The sequence below is a fragment of the Neoarius graeffei genome, chromosome 9 (genome assembly GCF_027579695.1).
Source record: "Neoarius graeffei isolate fNeoGra1 chromosome 9, fNeoGra1.pri, whole genome shotgun sequence".
Classification (NCBI taxonomy): Eukaryota; Metazoa; Chordata; class Actinopteri; order Siluriformes; family Ariidae; genus Neoarius; species Neoarius graeffei.
In genome coordinates, this window is record NC_083577.1 from 73,483,546 (window position 1) to 73,510,981 (window position 27,436).

Sequence of the window (27,436 nt, forward strand, 5' to 3'; positions counted from 1 at the left end):
AATTGTTTTTTTTCTTCTATGAAGCCTGAGCCATTTATTTTATTAGTTTATAATTATTGTTTAATTTAGTCTTCAGGAGAGACTGCCTGCACACAGTACTAGTATTAATAGTTTTTTTTTTCTTACATGAAAGCTGAGGCATTTATATTATATTTTAAGGTAACTTCATGTTGTGCTGTGAGGTTCTATGCACTTTAACTTTTGAACCAACAGGTGCATTTGGATAAGTAAAGCCTATTTTTCTGCATTTTTGTAGTCCTGGTAATCTTTTATATTGGTAAAGATGTTTATAGGACCATTTCTCAGTGTCTTTGTTTTTTTAATCAATAGTTTTTCAGTAATAACTTAATATTTAACATATCACTCAATTTTAATCACAAAAAGAGAAAATCGCAACAATTTCTCGCAACTTTCACTTTCTCCCACAATGTAATCGCAACAAAAACCTAAAAAACACCGCAACTTTCATCGCAATTTTTTGGAAACCCCCCCGCAACATCAGACATTTTACCCCGCAACAATCACAAAAAAGGCCTGCGAAATCCTGGGGGGACTGACTAATAGAAATCACAAAATTACATGCTGTCTGTGTTTTTCATCTCATCTCATCTCATTATCTCTAGCCGCTTTATCCTTCTACAGGATCGCAGGCAAGCTGGAGCCTATCCCAGCTGACTACGGGCGAAAGGCGGGGTACACCCTGGACAAGTCGCCAGGTCATCACAGGGCTGACACATAGACACAGACAACCATTCACACTCACATTCACACCTACGGTCAATTTAGAGTCACCAGTTAACCTAACCTGCATGTCTTTGGACTGTGGGGGAAACCGGAGCACCCGGAGGAAACCCACGCGGACACGGGGAGAACATGCAAACTCCGCACAGAAAGGCCCTCGCCGGCCCCGGGGCTCGAACCCAGGACCTTCTTGCTGTGAGGCAACAGCGCTAACCACTACACCACCGTGCCGCCGTCTGTGTTTTTCATTTGCATCAATACAGACACACATACATCAGTGTGATTACAAAGTGTACTTACACAAAGATTGTTAGAATGACTGGGATTGAGTTCCTTACAGGTGACAGTACAGTCTCTGTGCACTTGGCCACTTTGACCACATTGGCCACTCTATTCAAGTGCCTCTTTTATGAATATGGCAGTATAATGGCAAATACATTACAATACCATCTCCCTGGGCACGTTTCTCTTTTTCACAAATGGGGCTTTCAAAAAAGTTTTTATGGAGGGTGTATGGATTTCTTCAGTGGGGTCAAATAGTGGATGTTAATGCTCAGAGCATCTTTAAGTGGTTTGATGTTACCGCACCAGAAAATGAAAATTGACTGTTCTGTCTGCCGCAAGTACGCTACGACTGAGAACCTTCACCTCTCCCACTTTAGGATCCAGCTTGACTTCAAACAACTTCATTATCTAGATAATCAAAACAAAGCGCAACATTTAAAAGCTTCAGATATCAGATAAATTACAAAACATAAAAATAGGTGCACACAGTGGATGTGAAAAGTCTACACACCAGTGTTAAAACTGCATGTATTGTCACATAACAAATATAACTAAAATAAATAATGTCAGATCTTTTTTCATCTTTAATGTAATATAGTGTGGCAGTGGGGGTGTGGCCAAGTGTCAGTTTGTGAATGGAGGGTGGGGTCAGGGCAGGTGAGTGGCAAAGTCAGTACACCTGCTGTCTGTTAATGTGTGTGTGTGTGTGTGTGTGTGTGTGTGTGTGTGTGTGTGTGTGTGTGTGTGTTTTGCAGTGACAATGGATAGAAAAGGAGGGAGAGAACAAAGAAGGGGGATCTCTCCTGACCAGAGCAAGTCTGTGTGTTGTGCGCATGTGTCTCAGAGTGAGACTGTGAAACAATAAAGAAAGCTGAAAAGCAAAAGTAAAGAGAACTGCAAAATAATGTCTGTGTTCACCTCATTTCCTGCCTGCTGTGCTTCAATATTACACCCATGTCAGGGACGTACCACAGTGGTGCCAAAAGCTGGGATACCAAAAGGAACCACCCCCATGGAGTCCTCCCCACTTAAAGACTTAATCCATGCCCTTTCTGCTGCCCAACAGAGCCAGCACCAAGCACTGATTGCCCTCTGGAAGGAGCAGGAACAACGGCTCGAAACCTTGCTGCTGGCCCAGCAGGAAGATTGTCAGGCATTCTGGCAGCTGCATGCGTCAGCAGGGTCCTTGACCGCCACTGCAGTGGAGCCACCCCATGTCACGTTAACAAAGATGGGGCACATAACCCAGTTGTTAATCCCAAAGAGTCATAGGGAACTCCTATTCCACACGGCTCATTTTAATCTGATGGCCAGACTTTTAGGCCAGAATAAAACACTAGCCTAAATAATGGCCCAGTTCTATTGGCCAGGGATTCATGGGGATGTCTGTCGGTGGTGTGTGGCATGCCACGAACTCCAACTAGTAAATCCAACGGCCACCCCAAAAGCGCCTTTGTGCCCTCTCCCTCTAATCAAGACCCCCTTCAAGAGAATTAGCATGGATCTCGTCAGGCCATTAGATCAGTCAGCATGGGGATATCGCTTTATTTAAGTCCCGGTGGGTTATGCAACATAATATCAGGAAGCGGTGCCTTTACGCAATATTTCAGCACGCAGTATAGCAGACACACTCTTCTGCATTATCTCCTGAGTCGTGATCCTCAAAGAAATCCTGACTGACCAAGGCACTACGTTTATGTCATGCACACTTCACAAACTGTATGGGTTATTGGAATTAAATCCATCTGCACCAGTGTCTATCACCCACAAACAGATGGCTTGGTAGAACAGTTCAATCAAACACTCAAATTTAATTTGGAAGTTTGTAAGCAAAGATGCACACAATTGATATAAATGGCTCTTGCCCCTGTTATTCACAGTATGAGAGGTCCTGCAAGGCTCCACGGGATTTTCCCCATTCGAATTGTTATATGGGTGTAAGCATTGCGGCATTTTGGACGTGCTGTGGGAAAATTGGGAGGAGGGACCTTCAACTCGTAAAAATGAAATTCAGTACGTTCTCAACCTGTGCACAAAGCTCCACACCCTCACACACTTAACCCAGGAGAATTTATGGCAGGCACAAGAACGTCAAGCCCAGCTGTACAACAGGGGCACGCACCTTAGAGAGTTCACACTGGGAGATAAAGTACTCACATCATTGCCCACTTTGAGCTTAAAATTGGTTGCCAAGTGGCAAGGGCCCTTTGAGGTCACACAGCGAATCTGGGATGTCAACTATGAGGTGAGGTGAACAGATAGGGGTGGGGCACTACAAATATACCACCTCAACCTGTTAAAACATTGGAATGATGGGGTCCCTGTGGCGCTGGCATCAGTAGTTCCAGAGAAGACGGAAAAACAAAAATAACCACTCAAACCACTCTGGTCCCCTGTGGAGACCACCTCTCACTGGCCCAACTCACGGAGGTAGCCAGGTTGCAAACAGAATTTTCCAATGTGTTCTCACCCCTTTCCGGCTGCACCCACCTCATAGAACACCACATTGAGACACCCCAGGGGTGGTGGTGTGTAGCTGCCTGCACCACTTGCCTGAACACAAAAAAAAAGGTGGTTTGAGACCAACTCAAGGTCATGTTTGAAATGGGCATAATTAAGGAGTCCCACAGTGACTGGAGCAGCCCAGTGGTCCTGGTTCCCAAGACTAATGGGTCAGTCCAGTTCTGTGTGGACTATAGAAAAGTCAATGTGGTGTCTAATTTCGACATGTACCCAATGCCTCACATTGATGAGTTGCCCAACTGATGAGACACTGCTCACTTTTATTCAACACTGGATTTGACAAAGGGATATTGGCAGATCCCCTTGACTCCGCCATCCTGACAGAAAACAGCCTTTTCCATACCATTCAGATTACACCAATTTGTCATGCTTCAGGTTATTTGGGGTTCCCACTATTTTCCAGTGGCTCATGGACAAGATCCTCCACCCCCATGCTGCAACTTCCCGAGGCGACATTATATAGCAATGATTGGCCGTGACACCTAGAACACCTTAGGGCTGCCCTGGAGTCACTGAGGTGTGTGGGACTCATGGCTAACCTGAAAAAGTGTGCAATTAGGCATGTGGAAATATGCTATCTGGGTTTCCACCTGGGTGCATCCCCAAATTGACAAGACTGCAGTGATTGCGGCCTGCCTGAGGCCCAAGATCAAAAAGGGGGTGAGACAGTTCCTGGGGCTGGCTGGCTACTATTGCAGGTTCATAGCTAATTATTTGGATGTCACCAGCCTGCTGACTGGTCTCACTAAAAAGGGAGCACTAGATCTGCTCCAGTGAATGGAGCAGTGCCAACAGGCCTTCACCAAGGTAAAACCTGCATATGTGTGGGTCCACTTTTACACACCCCTGACTTCTCTCTCCCTTTTATTTTACAGATGGATGCATCAGACAGAGGGCTGGGGGCCGTTCTGTCCCAGAAGGTGGAGGGCAAGGAATGTCCAGTGTTGTACATCAGTCGCAAGCTCTTGATGCATGAAAGCAAGTACAGCACCATTGAGAAGGAATGCCTGGCCATCAAGTGGGTGATCCTCGCCCTCCGATACTACCTGTTGGGGCACCCTTTCATCCTCTGTTCAGACCACACACCGCTCCAGTGGCTCCACCACATGAAGGATGCCAATGCGCAGATCACCTGTTGGTATCTTGCCCTCCAGCCTTTTAAATTCATGGTGGTCCACAGGCCAGGGGCACAGATGGTGGTGGCGGACTTTCTCTCCTGTCTGGGGGTGGGGTGGGGGGGGTCCTCTGCAGGCCGGACGACTCCCTAGCCTGAGTTGCACGGCGGGGGTATGTAACAGCAGGGGTGTGGCCAAGTGTCAGTTTCTGAATGGAGGGTGGGGCCAGGGAAGGTGAGTGGCAAAGTCAGTACACCTGTTGTTGGTTAATGTGTGTGTGTGTGTGTGTGTGTGTGTGTGTGTGTGTTTTGCAGTGACAATGGAGGATAGAAAAGGAGGGAGAGAGCAAAGAAGGGGGATCTCACCCGACCAGAACACATCTGTGTGTTGTGTGCGTGTGTGTCTCAGAGTAAGACTGTGAAACAATAAAGAAAGCTGAAAAGTGAAAGCAAACTGCAAAATAAAGTCTGTGTTCACCTCATTTCCAGCCTGCCGCACTTCAGTATTCCACCCACGTCAGGGACATACCACATATAGCAACCAGCAAAATTCAAATGAAATACAGATAGACATGTTTCAGGAAAAAAAATAAATAAATAACATTTGTGTGCACACCCCTGAATTAAACTTTTTGTTAAATCACCTCCTGTTTGTAATACACCACTCAGTATTTTGGGTAAGTGTATGTTATGGTTGTGGTGTTTGCTTCTGCTTGTGTTTTTCCCCGGGTACCGCCCTCCCTTTTTCTACCAGTGAGATAATTGGTTGAGGACATCAGTACTCAGTTGATCCTCATCAGGGCCTGGTGGATAAAAGATGAGCAGGAGTACACATATGGCACCGGTGGGTCAATAGCATTTAGTTTTTGTGTGTTGTGCAACATTTTAAGAGTGGTGTACTGGAGTCAGTAGTTAACTCCCTATAATCGGGAGGGTGTTGACCTGTGATGGTGTTTGCATGCTATAACAGTGAATTTCTTGTGGAGATGCTCACATGGATTAAAGTTTTCCATCGCTACGACGGATTTCCGTCAACTGGGAGTGCTAAAGGTCAATAATGAGAGTGATGCAGAGGCCATTATTAAAAAATGTTCTGTTTCCGGTCCACCGGCTGGGTGAGTGCCGTTTGTGCGGGTGAAATTTTTTTTTTAACGCCGGTTTTCCGACATTTTTTTTTGGTTCGTAAATCTAAAATCGAACTTGACATTTACGCATTCCCAGGGCTTTCCACTAAGGCTCATACTAGCCAGCCATGACAAATAAGTAGCCGCGGGGGGGGGGAGTGTGTGTGAGAGAGAGAGCAGCCCCTCCCCTCTCTGCTCCCTGAGTGGAGCTCGTCGCCTTGGTAACGGTGCTCAGGTGCAGGGAAGAGATACAATATGACAAAGAGCGCTTTTTCTCAGAGTTCCCTCTCCTCGAACAACGCTGATTTACACGGAAACGAAAGGAGGTACTCACAAAATTCTTTCACATTGAGTGCTACAAGGCTCCTATGAACACATTGATATAATTTTTTTGTCCCTAGTGTAAAAAAATGTGGACAATAGAGCGAGTTAAAAACAAGTGACTTTTCTGATTTTGCAGTCACAGCGCTCCCATGTTTATAATGGGAGTCTATGGGGCAGCGCGCCTGTCCTCTCCTTACTTTCAGGCTTCTCATTCAAAAACTGTAAGTCCTATCGCTCAGGTAGACACATTGTGTGAATCAAGACAAGTGTGACTACTACTTTTGAGAAAATTATGTGTGTAGAGTGAAAATTGTGGCTGAAAACACAGTTTAAATGAGAAAGTTAGAGCTTTTTTTTTCAGGCTGCCTACACTCTAAATTCCTGAGCCCCGCTGGTGTGTAACGCAATAGACACCCATTATAAAGTGTGAATTTCTCCAGAATTGATCATGGTGATTGATCTGTGACTGATCAAACAGTATAGAACCTAGCAAAAAAGTTGAATGCCAGATCCACACAGGAGAAGTTTGTCTACGTTTTAAAGTTTGAATCATGTCTCTAGATGAAAGCATGCCAGAGCAGAGGATGTTTGAAAAACATTGAAAATGTGCGATTTTTTTCAATTAATTCCATAGAAAATGAATGGGAAATTTTGTGATTTTTTCGCAACTACATCGCGAAAAAAATCGTAGAATGCTGAACAAAGTAATAGCATAGCGCAGGGGTTCCCAAAGTGTGGTGCGCGCACCCCCGGGGGTGCGCGAGCTGCCACTAGGGGGTGCGCAAGATAAAAAAAATGTAATGGCGATTTTTAACTCTTCTTCTACGCCGTAACGGTTCTGCAGTAGTTTGTGGCTTCATTAATTAATTCATTCATTCGCGATGCTCAACTGGTTGAAATCAGCAAAACTAAATGCCGATCGGCAACTAAACATCGGCAAAGACTGGGAGATGTTGAGAAAGATTTGAGGCTGAGATTGTCTTCAATTACCCCAAACATCGGAGAGCTCTGTGCCAAGATGCAGGCCCACCCGTCGCATTAATATTGGTATGTATTTGGCCAAATGGCATTGATCTTGCTAAAAATATATACTGCTACTGAAAATAGGACCTATATAGCCTACTGACCCACCCACCGTCTGTCTGTCTGTCTGTCTGTCTCTCTCTCACTGCAGACTGAGCCGCCAGTGCTGCACTTCACAATCAGATGGATCCTCTTCTTTATCTGTTCCTGATATGCTCCTTAATTGTTGTATCTCTTTAGAATGCATATGTTCATAATTATCATTGCTATTTTTACTGTTATTATATGTTAACTTTTTTGCAAATTAAATTAATTCTCAATTTATTTTCATAACCTTGTAATGACAGGGTTGTGTTGCTAGTGTTTTAAACACGGATGAAAATCATGTATTTTCCCCATATCTGGCTGGTAGACTACATGCCTCGATGTGATCTCCCTTTGTAATGAATTTGCGCATTTACCGTGTTGCAACGTTTTAAAACTGTTACATTTCAATCAAATTCTATCTAATTCAAATACGAGAGCACATAATATGTTAATGTGATTCGATGTTCTCATTCGAGCATGACGTGCTGCCTTTGTAAGAAAGCTTTGGTGTTCTTTTTTTCACTTTTGTGGTTTCCTGCAGGTGTGGCAAACGATGTTTGTTATCATTTAGCACGATTAAAGATGCTTCCCTTATAAGAAAGCGTGTGTTTTTTTGAAACTGGGGAACTGGGGGTGCGTCAACCTGGTTGGAGTATAGAAGGGGGTGCGCGGCCAAAAAAAGTTTGGGAACCACTGGCATAGCGAGTCCGATCAAGCCGCACTTTTTGATGTATTGTTTGTCTGTGTGCAATGTACGGTTATTAGGTTATTCGAAATCGAAATTTGTACGGAAGATGAAAAACGGAAGAACAAGAGTTTGCTGTGCTTTGCTCCCTATATGGGAGTCAATAGTTTGCAATGCATAGCACTGCATCACTAATAATAAACTCCTGTGCACGCAGTTCCCAGGATTAAATGTATTTTCCACAGACCATTTATTTATTCACTTTACTCAAATACAAAGTAAAATGGCAGTAAATCATCTTTCTTTTCTTGTGTATTGCATCATGAGGCGTTCCTGGCTTGTAAATCTCTTATTTTCGGTGCATGACACATTCACGCAGCTGAGCATGCTATGAATTAACAACGACAATGGTCTGCAGTGGGGCTACACAATTACACACTCGGCGAACATTTCTCCATTTGTGTATGCAAATACACTCCAACGACTCAGTTTAGTTTATTTACAACCAACGGTGTCTTTTGATGCCAGCACATAATTGAACGAGAGAAGACTGGTTTACCGGAGACAAAATAAGCGTTATCTCTGCTTCTGTTCCCTCCGATGTCGCCTCCGACAGCCCCGACACACTACTGCCTCCGCTGAGTGCGCGCGTGCACGCACACACCGCATGTAGGGGCCGCGGATGAGTTACTCTCCCTTGATCAACGAAGTTGGCGGGGAATTTGTGGTTATTATCGGTACAAACAGCGCGAATCACAACTTAAATGAGTGCGGTTCAGTTTGACATTATTGTCAGTCCGTTAGATAAACATTTAATTTTATTAAAATCGAAAATTAATATTTAGAGCCTGTGGGCTACAAAAATAATCATCATTAAAGTAGCCGGCTGGACTTAATTGTGTAGTCGGCTGTATGGCCGGCAGCCGGCGCTTGTGGAAAGCCCTGTCGAATCAGCTCTGCGCATGCGCCATGCGGCACAAAAAATGACAGCCACCATGAAGGAAGGAGATCCGGAGTTTTCAAACATTTGCTTAAGTGTGAAATCGCAAAATGGTATTCTAGCGAACAACAAAATAGTAAAGATTCAGAAAAACAAATCGTTCAGTGATCATATTAATAGTGTAATTTCATCCGAACTAGGCCTAACGGTCGATTTAGAACTACAAAAAGTCCGTGTGTCGGATATTTTAAGTACCTTTGTAAAAGTTTTGCAAATGTTGCAGTCAGCATTTAAAATGCTAACTTAAAGTTTTTGTACAAGTTTCAGTTGATTAAACTGTCATTTTATTAAATGTGTCTGCTTTTGTAATAAAAAAGTACTGAAAAAAAGCAAACACAGCATTGCAATTTCTTACCCATCCATTAAAAAAAATAAAATAAAATAGAAAAATCCCTCCCTCCCTACTGAAAATTTTTTTGCTCACCTGGTGGACAGGAAACGGATTTTTTTTTTTTAAGGATGGCCAGATCCAAGGAAGAAAAAAGGGGGGGGGGGGGGTAGGCCTATAGGTCTGACACCGATGTGATTTAGAACTTCACCAAGCTGCTGTGATTGCCTGTTGTTGAACCCTTTCTTGTGCTATGTTTGAGTATATGTAAAGGAATAAGTTGTTGTGCTAGATAGGCATAAATAAATGTGCTATGTTTGAGTATATGTAAAGGAACAAGTTGTTGCACTAGATAGGCATAAATAAATAAATAAATAAATAAAGCCTCCGCTACTGTCTAGTCCCAGGGAGGCTAGGCGTAGGCAGTGAGCCGCGGTGCTCGGCTTGAGTTTCGTTTCTATCAGCGGCTCCAGCCCGACTTTGCACACTTGTAACTCGGCCAGGGGAGGTCCCAGCCTCCCCAAACTTGGCAGCCAGCGACCTCTGCCCTCTCCCCAACGAACCAGCGCTGCCAGGGCGGGCCAGCCCCGCGCCTCAGGACGCGATTCACCCCGAGGCGAGCCACGGCACTCTGCATCAGTTTCCTTTTAACGGCGGCTCCACTGATGAAACAATTTGGCTGTCCTACTACTAGGCAACTACTTGCCTACTACTAATACTAGGCCTATTGTAGTAGTAATAATAATAATAATGATATTTGCCTATTGAAAGGTGATCAGGTAAAAAATCTAAACAGCCCTGTTGAAGCTGCAGCAAGACCTATGCTATTAAGCCTTTTGTAGGTTAAACAGGCTTCGGCAGACAACGTTCTGGAAAGGCTGTATTTTTCTTTGGTTTGATTAGCCTACGATTTAATCTTTAAACATTATGGTTTCAGCAGTTTGCTTAAACATTGGAGGCTGCAGAGTTGGGCTGCAAGATTTCCCGACACTTGTTTAAGATGCCAAACTTCACAGTAAGGAGAAAATAATTCCACAGTATTTAGTGCCTCGTCAGTCTCAAAAATTAATAGTGAAGGAGCAACGCAAATTAAGTCCCAAAAAAACATCTCATAGGCCTATATTTTACATTTTCAAAAAAGTCCGGAATTGGAAGTCAGTCAGTGGAGTGTAATGAAGTGTCTCATTCACTAAGCACAAAAGGTCAGAAAACAGTGGAAGCCAATACTCCGAAGCTCAAAATTCAGGAAAGTGGCTCCGGTGTCGCAAGTGCACAAGAACAGTTACTTGAAAGTTACCCTAATGAATTTGTGCGTGCACGTACGATTTCATGAAGAACCGGGACAATTGGCATTCGGTGAAAGATTCACACCTATGACTCATTATATTCGCATGCGCCCTCTCGCCCACTGTTGCTTCGTTTTCCCGATTTGCACGAGTGTCTGAAGAGGGAGTTTTCAGAAAACTCCACTCTGCCCCGAGTTTGCGAAAGTAGCTGTTTTCAGTGACTGAAACCTCCGTATACAGTACCAGTCAAAAGTTTGGAAACACCTTCAAATTCGATGTTTTTATTTTTACATTTTTTTTCCTACATTGTAAATGAATACTGAAGTCATCCAGACTATGCGGCAACACATAAGGAATCATTTAGTAAACTTTAAAATGTTAATCAAACCAAAATATGTTTTAGATTTTAGATTCTTAAAGTAGGCACCTTTTGCTTTGATTAGAGCTTTGCGCACTCTTGACATTCTCTCAATCAGCTTCATGAGGTAATCACTCGAAATGGTTTTCCAACAGTCTTGAAGGAGTTCCCAGAGGTGCTGAGCACTCGTTGGCTGCTTTGCCTTCACTCTGCGGTCCAACTCATCCCAAACTTTTTCGGACTGACTGACCTTCATTTCTTAAAGTAATGATGGACTGTCGTTTTTCTTTACTTAGTTGAGTAGTTCTTGGCATAATATGGATTAGAGCAGTACTCAAATAGGGCCATTCACTGTATACCAACTCTACCTCTTCACAACACAACTGATGGTCTCAAACACATTAAGAGGTCAAGAAATCCAAGAAATTAACTCTTGACAAGGCACAGCTGTAAACTGAAAGCCATTCCAGGTGACTACCTCATAATTTTTTACCTCATAATTTTTTAAAAATAAATTTACCAAATAATTCCATATATATTTCTTCATAATGTCGATGACTTTAGTATTAATCTACAATTCAGAAAATTTTAAAATAATGAAAAATCACTAAATTAGAGGCGTTTCCAAACGTTTGACTGGTACTGTAGGTGTGAATGAGAAGTGCAACCGAATAAATAAATATGCGTCTTTTTTATCCGGCTACATGTAGGCTATCACTGTGCAAAGCCTCTAATGTTGAAATGGTAGTAATATTTGTTAAAATAATAGTAGGCTAATTTCCACATTAATTGGTAAAATGGCACAAGGGATGTGATGGGGGGATGGCCGTTTTATAAGGGGGATGATTTGAGATTTTTATTTCAGAAGGGGGATGCCATCCCCCACATCCCCCCTCAACTCGAGTACTGCGTATAAGGCCACCTGACATAGGCCCTTCGATTTCCATCACTAGAGTGTGTCAAATTACTTTCGGTTTTGCCAGCATGGATGCGCTTCTTTTAAATGAAGGCACAGATGTGTCAGACATCAACAAAACGGTAAAGAATAAGTGGAGATGGGCTTGGCAAAATGAAATGGGCGATAATGGCAAGCTCCTGCTGCTGTGCCAAGGAAAAAGAAACAAAAACAGGCATCAGGTGTTGCCAAACTAGATGCCTTTGGCTTCACTGCGAAGAAGCAGAAAAAGTGAACTTTCACTTTACTTTTCTTGTTTCCTGGCTTTATTTCAATAGATTTTCTTATTTTTCTTTCTGTTCCACTCTTTTGAAAGCATAGTTCAAGTTCGACTGCACTTGCACTTTTCTCTTAACCACTGTTGTGCATTACTAAAGTATTGTTGAAATAAATTTGCACTTTGCGCTGAAAACTTGATGTTTCATCATTTATAGCCAGTAATGACAATGGTAAAGTCTTGCCTTAGCTTTAGTCATTGTTAAAATTACGTAAATGTACTATAAGTAGGGGCCGAGGGGATAATGGACAACACGGAGTTTAAAATTTGACGCATCACTGATGTGGTAGGGGCCAACGACATGGAGCTTTTTTTTTTTCAGTCAGATGATTTTTTTTTTGCTTTAATCCATGTGCTCATGTTGTGTGTTTCCTTGGTTATCAGATTTGAGAACTTTATTCTGAAAATAAATGTCTATTTTATTCATATACTGCCACTTCCTTCCTTCCTTTTCACTAAAGGCTAATTTATTTTGGTGCGGCCTTAATTTCCTGTATTTATTCATTGGGGTCATAACAGTCTTCCAACTTAACATACAGTATCTTGATTTGACAATTTTATTCCACTCTTCTTTGCAAACGTGCTTGAGATTAGTCAAATTGCAAGGGGATCTCCTGTGCACAGCTCTCTTCAAGTAATTCCACAGGGTTTTGCAGGTTTTTGCCAAAATAAACTGGTAATTGGAACTATGATTCCCTCTATGATGAGAGACCATTTTCAAAGTGGTGTGTAGACTTTTTATATCTGTATGTTTTATATTTGTAACTGCTGAATAACTGCTATTAACCCTTTGATGCAAAACATATGCACACCCCTTCTAATGCACAACATGGGTCAAAAATGGCCCGCATTCATTTTCCAGGTTATTTCATGCTGACTGAGTTTTTCTTTGCTCTATCTTTTGAAATCAATTTATTTTATGATTGAATATTCCAAGTATTCTTTAAATATCTTGCTTTTAATTACCACAAATCATTAATTTAATTTTTTCTTTCCTACTTTATGAACAAAAATACTTTTTATATTACTACACATGGGTCATCCAAGTGTGATTTAAAATTAAATGTCTTAATACTATAATAATAATTTGTTTCAAGTAATTACTTTAGCAGTGAATGGGGCCAGTTATTTATTTATTAACTATGTAGTTAGCTAAGCCAACTACAATAAAATTAGCTAACTAAAGTAGAATATGTCAACAGCTAGGTAGCTAATAGTAATTACTTGTAACTTTCTGACAAGTAATCTACTCACTCTCAAGGGAACCTAAACATAATCAATTTTTTTCTAAGGTAATGTTAGAACAATTGAAAAACATTACTTACATGTATTAGATGGGCAAAGGGCGCTGTGCTGAGCTGTGAAATGTCTGACACAAGCACAATTCACAGTTCCCACCGAACGCTGGAGTAAATGCATGCGGGTCGGTTCTGACCCATGTGTGTAAACTTGATGTAGAATTACAAAAGCTGTGCTTGTTCATAACTTAAGAAAGGAAAAATAAAAATGATGATTTGTGCTCAACAAAAGCAAGATATTTACTGCATAATTGGAAAAGTAAATGACAAAATGAATTTATTTCAAAAGTATATCATAGAAACACTCAGCCATACATGAAATAACCTGGAAAATGAATGCAGGTCGTTTTTGACCCATGTTGTGCATTAGAAGAGTAGTGATACAAAAAGGGTTTTTATTCAAAAAGTAAGAAAGGAAAAAATAAAATATGGATGTATGATGATCAAAAACAAGTTAATTGAGGAATACCTTGAATACTGAATGATGGAATTAATTTATTGCAAAGATATAGAAGATAAAAACTCAGCCGGGTCACTTTTGACCCATGTTTTGCATCAAAGGGTTAAATAAACAGACGGATAACATTTGATATATGATCCAGTAAGGTCCTCCGGTTTCTTACCCTTGCCAAAGCCAAGTGCATCTCCAGTTGAGCAATACGTTTACCAACGCATCCTCTCACTCCAAACCCAAATGGAATGGATCCAAATGGTCTCGGTCGCTCCCTCCCATCCCGTAACCAGCGTTCAGGCTTGAAGACTCTTGGTTCAGGGAATATTGTCTCATCATGACTGATTGCATAATGATGCATTATAAATGTGGTCTGTACGTAAGAGTGACTGATTAGTTAAACAGTGATTTATGGCAGACAATACATTTTAGAAAGACTGTAAAAAGTTAGGGAGGAAATACAGTACCTTCTTAGGGAAGAAATGTCCTCCAATAATGACGTCATTTTCTGATAAAAGGCGTACATTCATGGGAACAACTGGATACATTCTAAACATCATCATAAAATAGTCTTAATATAATTGATTAAAAAAATCAATTGATATAGAACAGGTAACAGATAAGACACATTTAATTTAATGCTAAATATTCATACTGCCCAGGATATAATATAAGTACACCTCTGCATTGCACCTTCTTTGGTGACCTACAGTGAAAAGGCCTGAAATAGCTAGATACCATGCAGGTATATGTCATATGGTACTTCAATATAAGATGCATTTAACTGGAAAAATGTCTTTTTCTATCCACCTTAGAGTCTCCTTAATGACAGCCTTGAGGTAGGGCATGCTGTTTATGTCCTCAGCTGTTGGAATTTTGTCCCCCTTGATGATGCTCTTAACTTCTTGATACAGTGTGTCCTGTGCCTTTGGATCTTGTGACAGCAGGTACAAGGCCCACATCATAGTGTTGGATGTCTTAAGAGACAGGACAATTCATTTTGCTTTAGTCTTCATTATACTTCTCATCACTGTAGGTTTTGTACAATTAACGAAGTTAGATAGTAGTGTACGTAATGCTATTCTTACTGTGTCCACTCCTCCCAGGAGCAACTCACTAAGGCTCCCATACACATCTTTCTTGCTCATGTTGGTGTTGGAGAGCAAGTAGCTGAGATAGTCTCCTGCAACTTCCTGGCCTGCATCCAAGCACATCTGAATGTCCTCCATCTTCCTGTCAATTAGCTTGCAGGCTATTCAAAGACATTCAGATATTTATCTCAATTTAAGTAAACTCACAGTAGAAGAGATTTAAAAAAATAAAATCATACATACAGTATGTCATGATGTCTCACCAAATCTGAAGATTCCATCCCAGCTACTTATGTAACGCCGCCAGAATGGCAAATAATTACGTGTCCACTTGGGTAGTAGAGACACAGGAAGAGTATAATTGAACATCTGGACAATGGAGTCAATGAAGTTTTGAGTCTCAGCTGGAATCTGATCCTCCAGACAGCCAATACGAGTCTCAAACAGAATGGTGGAGATTCCTGAATAAGCAGGCATATGTTTCATCTTACATTTGTATCATCGCATGCAAAATAAAACCTGTAATTATATGAGCAGTCTATATATAACCCAGCTAGATATAACTATTGTGTAGTTATAATTAAGAACGGACAGGCCATACCTTCTAGAGAGAAACGGTACAGCTCATTGGACATGTTGGGTACCAGGTCTCCAGTGGAGCTCATCTTGCGTAAATGGCATATCCGTTTGATAAAATCTGTGACCACCTCATTAACCACATTCTCATACTGCACAGCGTCCTTTGGATGTAGCATCCGTTTGTTCAACACCGATCGGAGTTTGTACCACTTCTCTCCTTCTCTAGTTAGAAAAATATGCAACATTTTTTTGTTTTACTTGGAAAAAAAACAATACGAATTTTTCACAACTGAAAATTGTCAGTAGAAATTATGGGAAGTGTTTATGAATGATTCAGGGATTGCAAAGGTAGACAGATGCTGTGGAAAACACCTAGGATGGGGTCCATTAAGAAGTGATCAGGACTATGCCTTACTCCATGCAATGTAATCTCTGAAAGGTTTCTCTTTCTAAGAGGTGAATATTACAATCATTTTCTGACCACTTTGTATGTACAACAATCACACATAAGCACTCAACTGAAGTGCACTGGCAAGTTAAAGTCTGTTAAAAGTGAAATACCGATTTGTTTATATTATATTGTTAGGCTTTCATTTTCCATGTTGCGGAGAGTAGGGAGACTTAGGACAGTTTGCATTCCCATAAATTAATCTCAACCAATCAGGCTTTAGATTACAGCAGAAGAGTAATCTACTTCCTTTGGAGCCACGAAGCTGGACACTGCAGTAAGGTATGTTCAGTTAAATATTTTTGTCAACCAAAACATGTATTTTCTACTTCTGTGGTGTAATGTCTGCTGTTGAATTTGGGATTTGTTAGGAATTAAAGTATGTAGCCTACAGTTACCATATATAGTATTATTTATTAAAAACTTAACTTCTGGAGGAAAACATTTAAGGATTTTTTCAAAATGGCCAGAGGGGGAGAGTTGGGACAGTTCATGTTCCAGGTTTTTTCTTGTGGTTTACAAATGAAAAATTGTTTTATCATTTTTTGTTAAAAATGTGGGAGTGTACCTACATGAGGATTAAACTTATTTCATTCCTTCTTGAGAATGGAACTGTTTTGTCTTGTCAGGTTTTGGGTAAACTGACATTTTTTTATCACTGTACCAGCAGTGTGTTTTCACACAGTTCATATGTTACAAGTTTTGATAATGAATAAAAATGAAACACGTTGGTCAAGGTATTTTATTTTTGTCCCATGCCTCCCCTCAATGCATCATGTCTCCCCACCAAAAAATAATGACAGAAAAGTGAAGCCTGAAGGCCAGTATATGTGACAGGCTGAGAAATTAATGTTGGGGTAAGAGAGTATAGTAAATACTCTCTAATCCAAAAATATAGATATTTAGGCACTGCCTAAAAGCGGAGCTCCTGGTGAGAGCATGAGCAAAATATTTGCAAGTGCAGAGACTCATCCTGAATAGAATATTAATATTATACCATGTAAACCATCAAATTGTACAGTGTATTTTGTGTCAATAAATTGCTGCATGTTCTTGTGACAGTGACGCCAACAATGAGATACGGATTGCAGTTATGAGTACATATTTATTCCTTTCTTTGACACTGCATCCCATGTGCCAGAAACAACACCAAGACACTTATTATTGTGTGACTCTGCTGGGTGCCTGGTGTTCAGCAGTGAACCAGTGCCTTTCGTTTACATCATTAGTATATAGTTACAATCTAATATCAAACTTGATACATCAAACAGTTGTGTGGTTACATCCTTCAGGTCCACACACATTAGAGCTCAGAGTGTGCAGCTGCAGATTGCAAAGCACACACACTATTACGACTAATTAGCATGCACCTGTTCCTGATTAAAGCTCACAATGCATACATATAAGAACTCTCAGTAACACAGAGACTTTGTGAAAGCCTTGTATTTTGTATTGCTTTTCCGGTTTTGACCTTGTATAACCAGTTTCCTACTGGGTGTAAAAGTAAATGCCATATTTGTGTGTTGTTGAAACTTGAAATTGGATGCTTTAGAAATCGCTGATTAACCATAATTGCTCATTATATCGCAGAAAGATAATAGCTGAATGACTGAATGCACAAGAGAGGGAACAGTATTTCACAACGTGCCATGTTACAAGAAGGGTGCTTAAAAATGAATGATAAGAAATATTTAGATTATATGGACATGAGTGTCTGCGATGACCTGGCGACTTGTCCAGGGTGTACCCCGCCTCTCGCCCATAGTCAGCTGGGATAGGCTCCAGCTTGCCTGCGACCCTGTACAGGATAAGTGGCTACAGATAATGGATGGATGGACATGAGTGTTTTACTGGGAAATACTTCACTTGTATTTTTCATACAGGCTACATCCGTGAAATGGAGTACAAAAACCATGACATAAATCTTTGCATGTCACTTGTAAGGAAATTGATGAATTGTTCTGATAAATTTGGGTCCTTTTTGTTTGTGAGGAACTGCCAGGAAAGAGAAGGACAAGGCTAATCAAGTGCTGGGATTAGCTATGCTATAATTAATCGCTAAATAAATAAACTGAAAACTAAAACTAAAGATGCGTTGAACACCCAAAAAGCTACCAAAACTTCATTAAATATTCTTCACGCATATTTACAAGCAGAGACGAACCATTACTATTAGAGCTCAAACAAAACTTAGCCAGACACACCAAAAAAGCAACAGAGCAAAGGATTTTCCAAAGGATTAGCAGCAGGCTGCTCCGTTGTGTGTAGTTGACAATGTTGATTTTAAAAGTAACTAAGTAAATTACACAGAGAAATGAATACTTAAGTCTGAGTGAAAAAAACTGTGGCGAGCGTGCATGGAAGAAGAGTCTGGAGATGGAAATCTTAGTTTCTCAGTCGTTAGCCCATGCTACTTGCTCTCGATAGCACTGGCTTGACAGCTTTATTAGCATTCACTAACACTACCGATGAACGCTACACCGGCTGGAAGGTGACTTTACTGCCGTGCTGACAGCACCGACTCGTACTTAAGCTAGTGTTAGCCTTTTTTTGCTCCTCCTACTCAAGCGAGTAGGACGCTTCTTTGCTTTGCTCCTGCTTTCTTTATCTTTATTTCTATACTTTACTTTCTCATTTAATTTCCACTATTTTTTTCATTTTATTTTTCATCTTTATAAGCTTTTAATTTAATTTTAATTTAATTTCCACTATTTTTTTTCCCATTTTATTTTTCATCTTTATAAGATAAGTTAGTTTTTAAAACAAAATGCCAGGGAGCAAAAAATCCTGCAGAAAATGCATGGAACTAGAACAGAGGATTTCTATTCTGGAATCAAAGATTGATGCTCTGCCAAAGACGGACGAATTAAAAGCGATATCTCAGGAAAGGAGTACAGAAACAGTGGCTGAGAATGCAGAGATTGCACTCCGACAGACCGATGGCATTGCAGATCAAGTGGATGAATTCATCAATCAAGCTGGGCAAAATGTGAGTACAGAAAACTGGCAAATGATGGGTGGCAAGCCCAAAAATAAAAACAGAAGAGTAATTACTTCAACACCAGCTCATTCTACAAATTACAGTAGGATCTACAATCCTATGGAAAATCCACAGCCCATAAGGCTTCAAAACAAATTTGAATGCCTCAGGGATGTGGAAGAGGATTTTTCAAGCGGACAAACACATAGTAAAAAGAGATCGCACCAAGATCGAAGAGCTGTGGGAAGAGGCAAAAAGCAGCTCGTAACACCACCTGATCCCACAACCCTTGTTCTTGGTGATTCCACTGTAAGACAATTAAAAGGTTATGGGATGATTATTTGTTGCCTTCCAAATGCATCCATCTCTGACACCAAAGACAGCATTTTGAAACTCATGTCCGAGCATAAAACTATTAAACGTATTGTTGTGCATATGGGAGCAAATGATGTTTTCAGAGAACAGCTGTTTGTCCAAGAGGACTTCAAAAAACTCTTTTCTGAGCTCTATAAGACTGGAATTCAATCTTTTATCAGTGGCCCACTTCCAGCGAGAGGAAGTTTTGCTTTTTCTCGACTCTTCAGTCTTAACACCTGGCTTGGAAAAACTTGTTTTTCATTTGGTATGAACTTCATAGACAATTTTAACCTTTTCTGGAATCGCAGAGAATTTTACAAGCCAAATAGCACTGAACTCAGCTGGATTGGAGCCAAAGTTTTAGTAGACCATTACAGACTTGCAATCTTTTCTCAGCCAGCATTGAGGAAAACAGTTGATAAGATGTCGCAGACTAACATAGTTACAAAGCCTAAACAATCATCTTTGCAAGTCGTCATCAACGACACACAGACATCTGACCTACAAGACTGCCAACATTCAAAGACAGACTGCCAAAAATCAGATGACCCCATTTCATCATCTCTATCTTCCCCCTGGATGGATTTCTCAAATAGCATGAAAAAATTGCTCCCAATGGCTACACTCTCTTTTTCCAGCCCAAATCTGTTGCGACAAGCAGTGTACCCAGTTCATCAAAATTGTGTTTGCCCAGGACTTTCAGCTGGCTACAAATCTTTTTCACCATCCAAAAGATACATGTCATCTCCAATTCTTTCACCCTCAAACCAAATGGAACATTTAGAAAGTCTTGTTTGATGTACTCTGGGTCCCTGCGAATGGGTGTAGTTTTGAAAACCAGCTGGGACCCAATGTGCCTATGCCATTCTCTATTCCTGTGTTGATAAGTAATAGAAAACATAGAGCACATTTAACCCTGGGGGTGAACCAATCTAATCTCCTTCCTGTTTTAAAACAACATCAGAGTGCACAAGCAGATATTACTTCTAGACTTTCTGTAAAGCTAGCTCTTCTGAACGTTAGATCACTTTTAAACAAGTCATTTTTAATTAATGATCTTATTTGCAAACACAATCTTGATTTTTTGCTTCTAACTGAAACTTGGCTGGATCAAGCAAATAGTGCTACCACCCTTATTGAAGCAGCTCCCCCAAATTTTAATTTTTTGAATGTTACCCAACAAGGGAAAGGTGGAGGGATCGCAAATATATTCAAAGTCTCTTTTCAATGTAAACAATCCTCACTTGGTGATTTTACGTCCTTTGAACACTTATGTGCACTTGTTACATGCTCTCCTAACATATTGTTATTAACTATTTATAGGCCTCCGAGACATTCAGCCAAAGTCTTTCTTGAAGAGTTTGGTGAACTGTTGTCAGTCATTTGCTTAGAGTTTGATTGTCTTATTATATCTGGGGATTTTAACTTGCATGTAGATAATACTGATAACACTTATGCCAAAGAACTACTTGCAATTATTGACAACTTCAACCTAGTACAACATGTACAGGGGCCGACCCACTCTCGTGGTCATACTCTTGACCTCGTCATCACAAAGGGTCTTACTGTTTCTACTACTGTTGTTGACCTGGCCTTATACGATCATTTCTGTGTTTTCTTTGATGTTTCTATGTCTCCTCACATTCAGAACAGCTCAACGACTATAGGTAGGAGAGTCATAAAAGACAACACATGTGCTCTCTTTGAGCAAGCTCTCTCTCAGAACTCAACCAAAATGTCAGACTCTGTAGATGATTTACTGGAAATTTTTAATTTAAATATGACCCAAATTATGGATGATATTGCTCCATTCAAAATCAAAAGAGTCAATGATAAGCAGAAAGCACCATGGAAGCAGTACCCGGCTGTTAAACTGCTAAAGAGAGAATGTAGAAAGACTGAAAGAAAATGGCACAAATCTAAACTTCACATCCATTATCAAATCCATAAAGAGATGCTTTGTAATTATAATTATGAAATTCGTAAAGCAAGACAGTCTTTCTTCTCCAACATCATCAGCAGGAATATGAACAATGCCCGTGTGCTATTTTCAACAGTAGAGAAGCTAACTAATCCCCCACCACAATTAGCACCTGAACTTCTCTCAGTTAATAAATGCAATGAGTTTGCATCCTTTTTCAAAGGTAAAATTGATAAAATACGGCAGAATATTCCTCATAATATATCTCAGTTGCAAAAAATTGAAAAACTGCAATCACCAATGACACAGATAGATAACTTCAACACAATGTCAGAATTTTGTTTAATTGATTATGAGACTCTTGAAAAAACTGTACAAAATCTCAGTTCCTCAACATCTGAATTGGACATTCTGCCCACCAACTTTTTTAAGTCTGTTCTTCATCTTATAATTACAGATATGCTTCAAATTATAAATACATCCCTGGAGACTGGCGTTGTTCCTGTGTCCCTAAAAAAAGCCGTTGTAAAGCCCCTACTTAAAAAAAATAATCTGGATCCTTCAGTATTAAATAACTACAGGCCAATATCAAATTTACCATTCATCGGGAAAATCCTTGAAAAAATTGTCTTCAATCAATTAACTGCCTTCTTGATATCAAACAGACGTTTTGATAATTTTCAGTCAGGATTTCGTGCCAATCATAGCACTGAAACAGCGCTGATTAAAGTTATAAATGACATACGTCTTAATACTGATGCAGGCAAAACATCGGTCCTGGTATTACTGGACCTCAGTGCAGCTTTTGATACTGTTGATCACAACATACTGCTATATCGACTTGAACACTGGGTTGGATTGACTGGTAAAGTTATCAATTGGTTAAATTCATACTTAAAAGATAGAAGCTTCTTTGTTACCATGGGAAATTGTTCCTCAACGTCAATGTCCTTGACCTGTGGTGTCCCCCAGGGGTCGATTCTTGGACCATTACTTTTCAACCTTTATATGCTCCCACTTGGTCAAATTATCAATAAAAATTCAATTTTGTATCACTGCTATGCAGATGACACCCAAATTTATTTTGCTCTATCACCTAATGATTATGCCCCCCTTGAATGTCTCTACCAGTGTATCGATCAAATCAACAGCTGGATGTCACAAAATTTTCTTCAGCTGAACACAGATAAAACAGAAGTAATTCTATTTGGAAAAAAAGATGAAAGACTCAGGATTACCACTATTCTTGACACAAAAGGGATTAAAACTAAAGAAATGGTTAAAAATCTTGGTGTTTTCATTGACAGCGAGCTAAACTTTGACAGTCACATGAAAGCAATCACTAAAACAGCATTTTATCACCTAAAAAACATTTCCAAACTAAGAGGACTTATGTCAAAAAATGATCTGGAAAAACTAATACATGCCTTCATCTCTAGTAGGGTTGATTACTGCAATGGCCTTTTCACAGGCCTGCCAAAAAAGACCATCAAATGACTTCAGCTGGTTCAAAATGCAGCGGCTAGGGTTCTCACACGAACAAAAAGAACAGAGCACATTACTCCAATTCTAAGGTCCCTTCACTGGCTTCCAGTAAGCTACAGAATTGACTTTAAAACATTGCTGCTGGTGTACAAATCTCTAAATGGTACAGGGCCCAATTACCTCTCTGATATGTTGCAGCGGCCTAACCCAATCAGATCTACCAGATCGAAACAGAAAAATTTACTATTAAAACCAGTTGTTAAAACAAAGTATGGTGAAGCAGCTTTTAGCTACTATGCAGTACAGCTATGGAACCAACTGCCAGAGGACATTAAAAATGCTCCTGCTGTTGGCAGCTTCAAATCTAGGTTAAAGACCAAGCTGTTTTCAGATGCTTTCTGTTAAATAATTAATATTGTCTTCTTTACATTTTTTATAATTTTTACTTTCTCTGCATGTTTCAAATTTACTTTAACTTTAACTTTAGTCTATTTTATTCTGCTGGTTTCTTTTTTTTTCTTTTTCTCCTCCTATTTGAACTACTACTTCATTTTATTATTTTATTTCTACTATTGTTTAATTCTTATTATTTTCTTTTAATTCTTTTAATTAATTGTTTAATTCTTTTAATATTATATATTAGAATAAAAATATAATTATTTTATGTGATTTTATTCTCTATTGTTTACTGTTTTGTTTTTACTTCTGTAAAGCACATTGAACTGCCATTGTGTATGAAATGTGCTATATAAATAAACTTGCCTTGCCTTGCCTTCAAGAAGGGCCAACTAATTAGGATTAGAAGAGAATAATTATAATGAAATTACGAAAGAATGAAATAAATTAAATATAACATTTGAAATGCTGATATGTTTGGGCCTTCTCTGAAGGCCCTGACGGTTCCCATCTGGCGAATGCTAATAAAGCAGTCAAGCCAGTGCTTTTGAGAGCAAGTAGCGCAGGCTAACCACCAAGAAACTAAGATTTCTGTCTCCAGACTCTTCTTCCACGCACACTTTCCCCAGTATTTTTCACTCAGACTTAAGTATTCATTTCCCAATATAATTTACTTAGTTACTTTTAAAATCAACATCAACAGCTGCACACAATGGAGTGACCTGGCAGCCTGCCCCTAATCCCTTGCAAAATCCTTTACCCTGTTGCTTTTTTTTTTGGTGTGTCTGGCTAAGTTTTGGCTGAGCTTTAATAGTAACGGTTCGTCTCTGCTTGTAAATATACGTGAAGAATATCTAATAAAGTTTTGGTAGCCTTTTGGGTGTTCCACGCATCTTTAATTCCAGTTTTCAGTTTATTTATTTAGCAATTAATTATAGCATAGCTAATCCTAGTACTGGATTAGCCCTGTCTTGCGCCTTCCTAGCAAGTAAAGAAATGGTTCTGCACATGCGCAGCAGAAAACTCTCTCATTGGATATTCACATCTGCTCTGACGTAACATCATGTTGTCTTGACAACCATGCAGTATCGTAAACCATATTGCACGCTTATTCTCCATTTGGTAGAGTGAGGTAATGCATGTAGAATAAGCGATATGCTACCAATATTGCATGCTATCAAACCAAATGAATGAAACCCGCTGGAAATGAATAGAAAACATGTTTTTATTCCATGGAAAAGTGTCCTGTATGTATGATAATTCCTGATATTTCACTCCGATGACGTCACTCCCAGCATTTTCCCACTGACTGGAAGTGCATTGTCAAAATGGTGAACTGGTTCAAAATTAAAATTATTTTGATTAACTTGCATTTATTTGTTTGTTTTTGTGAATGTGTGCATATAATATAAAGAACATTACACTGTGGTGTGAAGATATGAATTTTATCTTCTCGTGTTGAAAATATTTTCATTCGTTCACTTCATTCACTCGTTAATATGTTCACCACTCAAAGATAAAGCTCATATTTTCAAACAACCATGGAACATCCTCTATGTGTCATGCATGGAGCGGGCAGGCGGTCATTTCTGGGAAAATCCGATACTATGCAGGTCCTGTTGCAGCCAGTCCGCAACAGAGAAAGTGGTTCAGCTCACGATTAAATCAGGTTTATAAGAGTAAACTTTAAAATTAAATAAAACAGCAAACAAATCAATAAAACATCTCATACACACAAAGAAATGTACAACAAAAACACTCATACATACACAAAGCAACACAGTGTGGCTTACTCAGTGACAGGACCGTAACCCAAATCCCTCATATCTCGGTATTCAGTCCAGGTAGTCATGTCTCCTCTGCAAGGGAATTTATCATCTTTCCTCATCAGCTCCTCCAACAGCTCCACACTATTCAGTGAAATTGCTTGTGTACTGCCATTTCTTACTTTATACATTGGGCCATAAAGCTGTTTTTCATATAACTAAAGAAAGAAAGGAAAAAAAACACCATTAGGCTTTTGCAAATGTCATTAGATCTTTTGTATGGGAGCCATATTGTACAATCACAAGATTCAGAGAATATTTTTCACTTTTCTACAGTTTTGATTTCACTCTGCAAATCTTAACTCAGGGGCGGCACGGTGGTGTAGTGGTTAGCGCTGTCGCCTCACAGCAAGAAGGTCCGGGTTCGAGCCCCGTGGCCGGCGAGGGCCTTTCTGTGCGGAGTTTGCATGTTCTCCCCGTGTCCGCGTGGGTTTCCTCCGGGTGCTCCGGTTTCCCCCACAGTCCAAAGACATGCAGGTTAGGTTAACTGGTGACTCTAAATTGACCGTAGGTGTGAATGTGAGTGTGAATGGTTGTCTGTGTCTATGTGTCAGCCCTGTGATGACCTGGCGACTTGTCCAGGGTGTACCCCGCCTTTCGCCCGTAGTCAGCTGGGATAGGCTCCAGCTCGCCTGCGACCCTGTAGAACAGGATAAAGCGGCTACAGATAATGAGATGAGATGAGAATCTTAACTCACAAACAGTACCAAGTATCAAGATGACTAACTGCACAGCAAACAAACCACAGTGAAATGCTCCTACATGTGGAGAGCCTACATCACTTAGCATACTGTACCTGCAGCTCATGCATGTGATTGTAATACCCTTTAAAGATCAGCCTGAACAGCATTGTGGGAAGAGTGATTTCAGGGAGGTCAGCCTCAGTCTTGATGCTCCCACGAGGAACAGAAGCGGATGCATTTCCACCTGCACTTCTCCTTAAGTCCAGACTAGCTGTGGTGGACCTAAGGAACACCCGAAGAGCCGTTGCCTCAGCTGATCCCAGAGCTAAACGTCCTGCCATTAGTAAAGTAGGACTGGAAAATCTAAACATCAGCTGGTGTTTCACTTGGCAGCAAGAAGGGGGAAGTATAACACTTTTTCAGCTTTTTCAGGCAGTAGGATAAGACCTTTGTAACCAAGAGTGATATCTGCGGGTTCACTCCTCTCTAGTTTTATCATAGTTGGCAGCCATGTGAGAGATCAAGTAAACATGACTGTTATCACTTTACATAACAGAAAACAGACTGCTGTAACAACACCGTGGCTTAAGAGCACTTCAATTTTGATACCTGATGATTCCTATGATTATTGATTTGCATATAGAAAGCTTAAAATTTACACTGCTGATTTTATTATTGAGCTAAAACTACCCATTTAGGGCATTTAAAATGAATTGTGTTAAAATTAGCCACTATAAATGATCAGTGATCTGCTTTTTCAGGCAGTAGGATAAGACCTTTGTAACCAAGAGTGATATCTGCGGGTTCACTCCTCTCTAGTTTTATCATAGTTGGCAGCCATGTGAGAGATCAAGTAAACATGAATGCAGATTTCAAGAGCAAAACTTGCTCAGAAATAGCTGTAATCTGATGCAGTTTTATTTCCAGTTATAAATTTTTATAATCATAAGCCAGAATAATAAGTTGAAATAATATTTTTAAAACATTTGATTTACTACATTCAGACTGCTTTATGTAGCAAATATGTAAAACAACAAGAATATTGCTTTATGCATGTTTGTGGTTACCGAAGCCAAGTGCATTCCTATTTTAATATCCATGCTTCAGGGTCCATTTCTTCCCTTGCCCAGAAAGTGGTAACTTGTGTGACGTCGGTGTTAAACACTTCTGAGCCATGATTGGAAGTCAACAAGGGCATTAAAAAAAAAAAACAGGCTGAAATTGGCATTTGATTCTTTAGATCCACCATCCAGAAAAGTGTCCAGAAATATTGTGCAGCACCATAAATATATCAACCACCTCCCTAACACATACAATTAATAATCCAGTTTAATTTATAGGAATAGGTCTCATCTCATCTCATTATCTCTAGCCGCTTTATCCTTCTACAGGGTCGCAGGCAAGCTGGAGCCTATCCCAGCTGACTACGGGCGAAAGGCGGGGTACACCCTGGACAAGTCGCCAGGTCATCACAGGGCCGACACATAGACACAGACAACCATTCACACTCACATTCACACCTACGGTCAATTTAGAGTCACCAGTTAACCTAACCTGCATGTCTTTGGACTGTGGGGGAAACCGGAGCACCCGGAGGAAACCCACGCGGACACGGGGAGAACATGCAAACTCCGCACAGAAAGGCCCTCGCCGGCCCCGGGGCTCAAACCCAGGACCTTCTTGCTGTGAGGCGATAGCGCTAACCACTACACCACTGTGCCGCCTAGGAATAGATCAACGTGTCTAAAAATAATCATACCATATGACAACATATTGGGCAAAAAAAAAAATCGAAAAAGGTCATAACTTTC

At 40.3% G+C, this 27,436-nt stretch overlaps 1 protein-coding gene across 1 annotated transcript; it reads right to left on the bottom strand.

Annotated features, from left to right (window-relative positions):
* Positions 1-1,320: 1,320 nt before the first annotated feature.
* Positions 1,321-25,996, bottom strand: LOC132892182 (sterol 26-hydroxylase, mitochondrial-like). Its single transcript, XM_060930578.1, has 9 exons — positions 25,739-25,996; positions 24,910-25,100; positions 15,552-15,751; positions 15,214-15,411; positions 14,948-15,111; positions 14,670-14,836; positions 14,327-14,408; positions 14,032-14,232; positions 1,321-1,434 (listed from the first exon to the last, which is right to left on the bottom strand). The coding sequence occupies exons 1-9, from the start codon at positions 25,994-25,996 to the stop codon at positions 1,321-1,323; spliced, it is 1,575 nt and encodes a 524-aa protein (XP_060786561.1).
* Between the last annotated feature and the right edge of the window lie 1,440 nt (positions 25,997-27,436).

Bases quoted from the DNA above. Each gene is read 5' to 3' on its own strand.
- LOC132892182 (XM_060930578.1), bottom strand. From the start codon at position 25,996: ATGTTTAGATTTTCCAGTCCTACTTTACTAATGGCAGGACGTTTAGCT. The intron at 15,752-24,909 runs GTAAGCCACACT...TTTTCTAACTAG, and splicing joins GGTTACGGTCCTGTCACTGA to AGAAGGAGAGAAGTGGTACA. The intron at 15,412-15,551 runs GTATGGCCTGTC...CTGCTTATTCAG, and splicing joins GTACCGTTTCTCTCTAGAAG to GAATCTCCACCATTCTGTTT.